Genomic DNA, 7,722 nt, shown 5'->3' with positions numbered 1-7,722 from the left:
AATTTGCGCGCACGCACCTAATTTGAGTGATAGAAAAAATAATTAATTTTTTCATATTCTATTTGTTTTCATGGACACAAAATATTTTAAATCAAATTCGATTAGAGTTCGGTTCAGTGATTCTTTCGCTCCATTCGATTTGCATAAGTTAATTTAAACGAGGCATGAGATTGCGTTTTATAATCGAAAATCAATTTGGATTATATTGCACAAAAAAATATTGATCGTATTTTATGCATGCGGCAGATGCTATGTGACGTCGATAGTTTTGAAGACCGGTTGACGATTTTTTGTTCGAATCAAAAATCGATTCGTTTTAAGCGCTGAAATATTATATGTTGACATCCATTTGAGCATTTGAAATAAAATAATCTTCAGACCGATTAGTGTATTTACACCTCATTTGGAACAATTAGACTGCGGTGCGATAGTAATCACATGAGGTTAATCAATCTTGGATTGTAAAAAAAGCATACCGAACACGAGCGTCTTTTCATCGTACATTTAGCTTTTTGTTGTCTATATTACAAGTTGTACAACACGGGTTTATCGTGGATAGCAAATTTCAAACGAGAAAACGAGTTTCACTTTCATCTGTTTTCACTGAACCGTGAAAAAATACAAACGCCTCATTGTCTCTAACCTTGAGCGATGTGTTGTCGTTTTGTTCTCCTAGTTTCGCATTTTGGTGCGTAATTCACTTCATTTCAGCGGTTGTTATTTCTGCATTAATAGATCAAACGCCAGGACGCATCATAATACAATAACAGTATGGTGATAAATGATCGTCGTCATGTTACGCTTGGCAATCCATCAACATGACGATTTAATCCAAATGCAAATACTAGACAATCGAGATTTGGATTTGGCAACAATAAAATAACGTTTGAAACGTAATTCTACAAACATGTGCATTAACACTGATCTGGAATGACAACAATTTAGCGGCGAATCGTTGTGCATACTGTTACACTTACCCCTGATAACCAATAGTCTACCTTAAACGAGACACATAATAGACACTCTCTGCGACGTAGGGTCTACGTGTAATAATTTTCTCACCAGCAATGATTCAACATCCTATGTAGAATCGATCGTTTACGATATGCGTAGATGAATGTATAGTAAATCATGGATACGTGCACTTGATATGGCGGATGGTCAGAGATAGGTAAGTAAAATCACCAAATGAAATTTCGAAAAGTAAATTCAAAGTACGTAACTTATAAATACCGTAGAGTTGTTATCAATACTAAAATTAACTGCATTGTATACATTTCACAAGAGTATATTCTTTCAAAGTCTCCTGGTAGAAGTTCATCATATCCAATCCATATATTTCATGGAAATACGTTTTGATATCGACATAAAAAAAAGTATTACGACGTATCATCATATCATACCGTTGAATATCGTGCTTTTTATTTATAAATAAATATGTGGATATATCCCAACGTTTCTGTCATTGACAATGAAAAATCTTGATTCAGCTCAAGTTGGAGAATCCCTACGAGTTCAATGATAATATATTAAATTCAGCGTTTGCATTTAAACACGATAATTTCATAGCAAAATCCATGAAAAATGTCACTTTTGTTCGGGAGGTACCTCAAAAAGTCACTTTTAAGAGTTTTCGACTGAGAAGACTCCCCATATTTTCGAGAGAAAAAAAATGGTGGCGTTTTGGACATTTTTGACCATATTTCACACAATCATTGGAAATTTTTGGATCTGGCAAGTATATTTCCATGTAGAATTGCCCGCTGAACATTTTTGTCGAAGTAATCATATGCGTAAAACCACTAATAATGGGAGTAAATGGCATGCAATTTCATTTGACAATGACTTGTATACTGGAAACGCAAAATATCGAAAAACGACAAAACCTTACCAACTTTCAAAAATTAATGATGCAGTTCTTCATGATTTGAGGCCCTTTTTCAGCCGTCCAAATATCTCGGCAGGGACAAAAAAAAACACCTGTCGTACTGTGTTTCTAAATGAAAATTTTCCTCTAGGAAATAATGTTGATTATCAAAAACAACAAAAGCCTTCATAGAATACCTGTGCGAATTTTCTATTCTAGGTTACACAAATAAAATTCGATAATTAATTTTTTTTCTACCGATAAACAAGTTCACGCTACATCACAATGGAAAATGATAATTAAATAAACGTCGCAGCAAAGGCAAAGAAGAAAAAACAAACGTTTCCGTCGTAGTAATTACTTCAATATAACGCTGTGTTAAATGTATGCATACATTCGAATGCAGGATTTTTCCATTTCTATTCCCCCTAGGAAGTTTGCTGTTAACTTAGTAGTCACTATAACTTAACAGTGAATTGTCACAGCCACAGTGAGCATACGAACGAGTATAACGTATACATACACGCACGCTCAATAGCTTACTGCGTGTACGTGTATGTATGTATGTATGCGTTATAACCGCTCGCATGCTCACTGTGACTGTGACAATTCACTGTTAAGTTACAGTTGGTTACAGTGAATTTTATTGTGGGTGTCCACACAGAAATCACGTCGATTAAGTATCACGTTGTATTGAGGTGGAGAGATCGATCAAGGAACAGGATTTTCCATTTCGGTAGCAAGCAATACAGCCGATTCTCCGTGCCTGTTTGATTTTTGATTGCACTTCGTTTATGTAAATATCAAATAATCAAATCGTGCACCACAACAGATTATTCCGTGCAACACATGTTAAAACATTGAGTGTTTGAATGCCCGATGATAGAGGATCCCAAAACAAATATTTCTACATCATTACTTTGTCCGTGTTACGTCCAAATAAGAAAGTTATCAAGTTTAGTGCGTTTTCTAAAGACTTGCTAAAACAGCAATAAGTTGAAATTTTTCAAATGTAATCCGATTTTGCTGAAAATTGAAAAAATAATTGGTATACATAGTAATCGAGCAAATAGAAGAACATTGACATTCAAACTGATCCAAAAAAACAGTGCGTGTTAAAAATTGTTAGACGGTAATACTATTTGTATTTTGTTCTTGTTTATTTTCATCACGTTACTAAACAAACCATAAAAAGCTCTGCTCACGCTCTTCTATTCATGACGCGCATCATTTTTTTTCTCGTCACCTGGGGTGGAATTCTAAGTCATTCCACCAAAATCGTTCGGAAATATTTTTTTCGTACATAAGACCATATTGGAGTGAAAGAGAGAGATTCCACTATTTTTCAGCATTCCACCGGAATTATTCCGATAACTCAAGGAAGAGTGGAATGTGTGAGAAATAATTCCGGTGGAACGCTGAAAAATAGTGGAATCTCTCTCTTTCACTCCAATATGGTCTTATGTACGAAAAAAATAATTCCGAATGATTTTGGTGGAATGACTTAGAATTCCAGCCCTGTACTACCCATCAATTTATCTAACCGTAAGCGCTTACTTCTGTTTAATCATATCAATATTGTTTATGGTGAATTTTTTTATTTGCTTTTGGTTGGGTAAATGAAGGAGAAAATGTACAAAGAATCTATGTAAATCTACATTATCAGTGTTTATCATGCAGTTTTAACAAATTTTTTATTGTATATTTACATACTCTTAGAATTCCTGTTTGAAATACGTTCTATAAAAATAGATCGTAAATTTTCATTTCCACATTTCAATTGTGGATTTACGCAAGTATTTGTTGGAACTATCGGCCTGTTACGAATCTTAGTTTTATGATCACGTTTCAAATCATATTATGAATTGTTAATCTAACGTCAGTAAAATATTTTCTAGATGAAGCACGAACCGTCGATCCGTTAGCAGAATCTCGTTTTAAAATGTATCGTAATTAATTTGGAACAAGAAAAAATCTTATCGCCAACAGATTTATTTTCCTCAGTCGACCATAAAATGACATGCAGATGATTATTTACACGGATCTTCTGTTGCCATTTGCGACATTCCGAGATATAGCTCGGGATGATGATTAAATTTCGCTTGTTTATGAATCAATACCTCGGAATTTGAACTTTCACAACCGTAAGAAGAGAAATTAAAGCTGTTCATGTTCGATTAAGGAAACGTCAAAACCTTGAAATACATTTAGATGGAAAACATGGTTGGGATTACGTTGAAGTAACTAGATTGATATTTGTTTATTTTGTTGGAGATCATCGTGAAAATGGGTCTATTGGCAGTCTATCCAAAACAAAATATTATCAATTAAAATTTATTACTAAATGGTAAATATACATTTAAATAGGCTCACAGTGGAAGTTTTGATACTTAATATCTAAAATTTCTTATGGTATACATCTAAATGTTCTAATACTTTTGAACATAATTTAATGTTCACAGCACACACAAAATATAGCTGAGAATGAATTGGGTTTCCTTGCATTTTGACTCCATAGTATTCATAGTATAATTTGTGTCATAGTTTCTTTTTATCGCATTTAAATTACTAATAACACAGCCTATCTGAATGATATGACACTGAGACGTGGTTCGTTTTGTACGATTGATTTTCGACTGTCGACCTTTTCATGAATTTTCGGGATAAAGTACGTTAGCACTCCCACAGCTAGAGAAAAAGAAGAGAAAAAAATATTAGATCATGTAAATTTCGTTTCGAACAAAAGCGAAAATGAAGTGAGCAAAAGAACTAATTGGCTACTGAATGCCAATTTGCTAGACTTACCTAGGACACTTGTGCCAGATATATAGAAGGCAGTCTCACAATGTTTGTCCAGTAGCATAGCGCTGATGGAAGCGCCAACTACACTTCCCAACCTTCCAAACATCAATGAAATACAGATTGCCATTGCTCTGTTGGCGGGAAAAAATGTTGAATTGATTAAAAAAAGTTCATAATTCCTTCCAATAATCATTGAACTATTATAATCGAATAATAGTAATTCACCTCAAAGCGGTTGGATACAGTTCAACGGTCGCCGAATTGACAATATTCACTGCGATGCCTGAACACATCAATGTAATAAGTAAGTACACCTGAACCACTGGTATATTAGTTAGCATACAAGCAATGCCACTCGATCCACTAACTATCAAAATGAAAACTATTTCCGGGGCAAACGAAAACATTTTTTGTTTAATATTCACTTAAGCTCGTAATAATTTGATTACAATATGATCATCATACTCACATAAAATGGGGAATTTGCCAACTTTATTAATGATCAGTCCGATGACCATAAAGCCTACGGCAAACAAAACTTCCAAAACGATTCCTTGCTCTAACGTTGCCAACTCGAGTTTTGTTATGCATTCTCCATCGTCATATTCGTCGAGTAGGATTGCGCTCATATTAGCCGGTTTCATGTTGATAATATCGCACATGGCCATACGTTGTTCAGTAAAACTGTCCAAATTCGATGCCATTTTGTTCAAGATTTCGGCGAAGAACATGTAAAATCCGTTGCTCGTAGCATAAATTCCGAATTGAATAGTGCAAATCAAAAGAGTCGATGACAAATGAGGAGGTTTGAACAAAGGAGCTGTTTGAATCCAAACTGATTTCAGCAATGGGAATCGACTGTTTTTGTTTTCCAGAATACGACGTCGATTTTCGATTGACTCAGTCTCTTCATAAATTTCAAATAATTCGAGTTCGTTTTTCTTGCCGTTATTCCATCGGTTCATTTTTTGCAAAATTTTATGAGCTTCCATTTGTTTACCTTGACCGAGAACGAATTTCGGACTCTCTGGCAAAAATAATAGGATCAACGACGAAAGGAATCCAGGAATACTACAGACAACAAGGAAGAAACGCCACGGTTTGTATGTGATATCAATGAAAGGTACGTAAAACTGCCAGTCTTGATTAATGACGAACCACGCGAGCAATGGCAACAACAGGCACGAAACACCGTAGATTAATGCTGATCCCATTATGGCACGACCTCGTTGTGCGTTGTTATGGAATTCACCCAAATATGCATAAATCGTAGCCGATGAACCGGAGATGCTATTTTATGATAAACCAAATGAATTCATTTCCATTATAGTCTAGTGATACACATAGACTTTATGATTGATTCGCACGATCGACACTTGTTGATCATTGATTTCAATACTCGTAAATTACATACTTTAATTTATTAAATATGCAAATAGCAACTTACAAAAATCCATTGAGAAATCGTAATGTGGCGAAAAGATAGAAATTTTGAACGAATGAAGCAGCGACAGACAAAAGAAATGCTACGAAAAGAGTCGGTTGAATAACGCAGCGACGGCCTTTGGTATCTGCTAGGTAGCCCCACAAATGTGATGAGCAAATTATTCCAAAGAACGAAACGGCGCCCAAAATCCCTTTTTCACTCGTACTCAATTTCAAATCACATTGTGAAACGGGAATCACAAAGGCCATACCACATGTTTCCAACATCACTGCATTCAATATCATGCCACTCAGAAAAATTATGACGTAGTTGAAGAAACCGAACTCTAATTTTAATAGAACGATTTTTCATTATTTTTTTATATATCGTAAACCATCCAAATTGTAACATAGTTCAAATCGTAACATAGTCTCAAAATAAACCAATTTTCTAAAAAAAAATACAAATAAGTCATATATTAATATGGGAAGTTTTTTTTCGTATTCTTTTCAAATATGATATAAAAAACAACAGTTACCCTTCAAAGTTTTGCAGAAAATTAGTCTATTTGTGTAATTTTTACAATTTAGACTATGTTACAATTTGGATGGTTTACGATAGTAAATTTTTTATATACATATGAATAAATCATTGCAGTTTTTGAGAAAAAAAATATTTCTGATTGAACACTGTTGTTTTTCGACAATTATATCATTTCTGTTCATTTTCCTTGTTATTTTAAAAATAAAGTTCATATTTTTTACATCGTTTTTTTTTTGTTGTAATTCTGTTTCGTTTTTCATTTGTCATTTTATTCAGTTCACTGTTCACTAATATTTCAAGAATCAAATGACTTACTGGTTTTGGAAATGGCTTCATCCATATAATATCCTTTTTTCCTCTGAGGTAAATCATTTCGAATTTTCGGTCGAATATCTGAGTCTCTGCGGCCTTTCGAATGAAAAATTTCTATTTAATAATGATTTTGTCCATTTTCCTTTTATTTGAATTTTTTTTCTTTTTTCTAATCCAAATATTTTTTTTCTCCCATAGAGAAATTCTCCGTTTTAATCCAAAATGTAAAAAATAAACATTTCGCACCATTTTCCACTTCATGTTCGTCTGTAGTTTGGCACATATTAAACGATTGTTATTTTAAACTGTTTCGGAGCAACAAGAGTGCGATTATTATTATTTAGGGAAAAAAATCGGTTAAACTGTTTTTGACGAATTCAAACGACGCCGCTGAATGTGAAAAGGTATATATCGGCTGAACGGAAGATGTGAAATGTTGGAATAAAGTGTTCGCTGTGCGTATAAATATGCGCCGAAAATGCTGCGAATGTGGCAATATCTATATCATAAACTGATTACACCTCTTCCAGTTATTGATAAGACCATAATGCAAATGTTTAGATTTTTCTGGGTGATAAAAAAAAGCCAGAGAGAAGGGGAAGAAAACAACAAATGCCATCGTTTGAAAAATCCACAAAAAATGCTCTGCGGTGCGCGGAGATGAGATGCCTGTTTATTTTACGTTGTATCCGATTAGTTGAAGTGTCAAAGCGTGCGACGAACGAACACACAACAACGAACCAGTCAGTCAAATAGCCAACAAGCGAATTTG

General features: G+C 34.2%; 1 protein-coding gene across 1 annotated transcript; it reads right to left on the bottom strand.

Moving 5' to 3' along the window:
* Nucleotides 1–4,185: 4,185 nt before the first annotated feature.
* LOC129580079 (synaptic vesicle glycoprotein 2B-like) lies at nucleotides 4,186–7,571 on the bottom strand. The gene is made up of 7 exons (XM_055470270.1): nucleotides 7,197–7,571; nucleotides 6,954–7,046; nucleotides 6,117–6,441; nucleotides 5,139–5,959; nucleotides 4,895–5,051; nucleotides 4,673–4,800; nucleotides 4,186–4,555 (listed from the first exon to the last, which is right to left on the bottom strand). Exons 1-7 carry the CDS (start codon nucleotides 7,231–7,233, stop codon nucleotides 4,449–4,451), a joined length of 1,668 nt encoding a protein of 555 aa, XP_055326245.1. The 5' UTR covers nucleotides 7,234–7,571; the 3' UTR covers nucleotides 4,186–4,448.
* Between the last annotated feature and the right edge of the window lie 151 nt (nucleotides 7,572–7,722).

This window comes from Sitodiplosis mosellana, unplaced genomic scaffold, assembly GCF_009176505.1.
Source record: "Sitodiplosis mosellana isolate CC-2019 unplaced genomic scaffold, AAFC_SMos_1.0 Smas_scaffold_7012, whole genome shotgun sequence".
NCBI lineage: Eukaryota > Metazoa > Arthropoda > Insecta > Diptera > Cecidomyiidae > Sitodiplosis > Sitodiplosis mosellana.
Note: the sequence above shows the minus strand (reverse complement) of the source record. Positions and strands in the feature narration are given on the sequence as shown.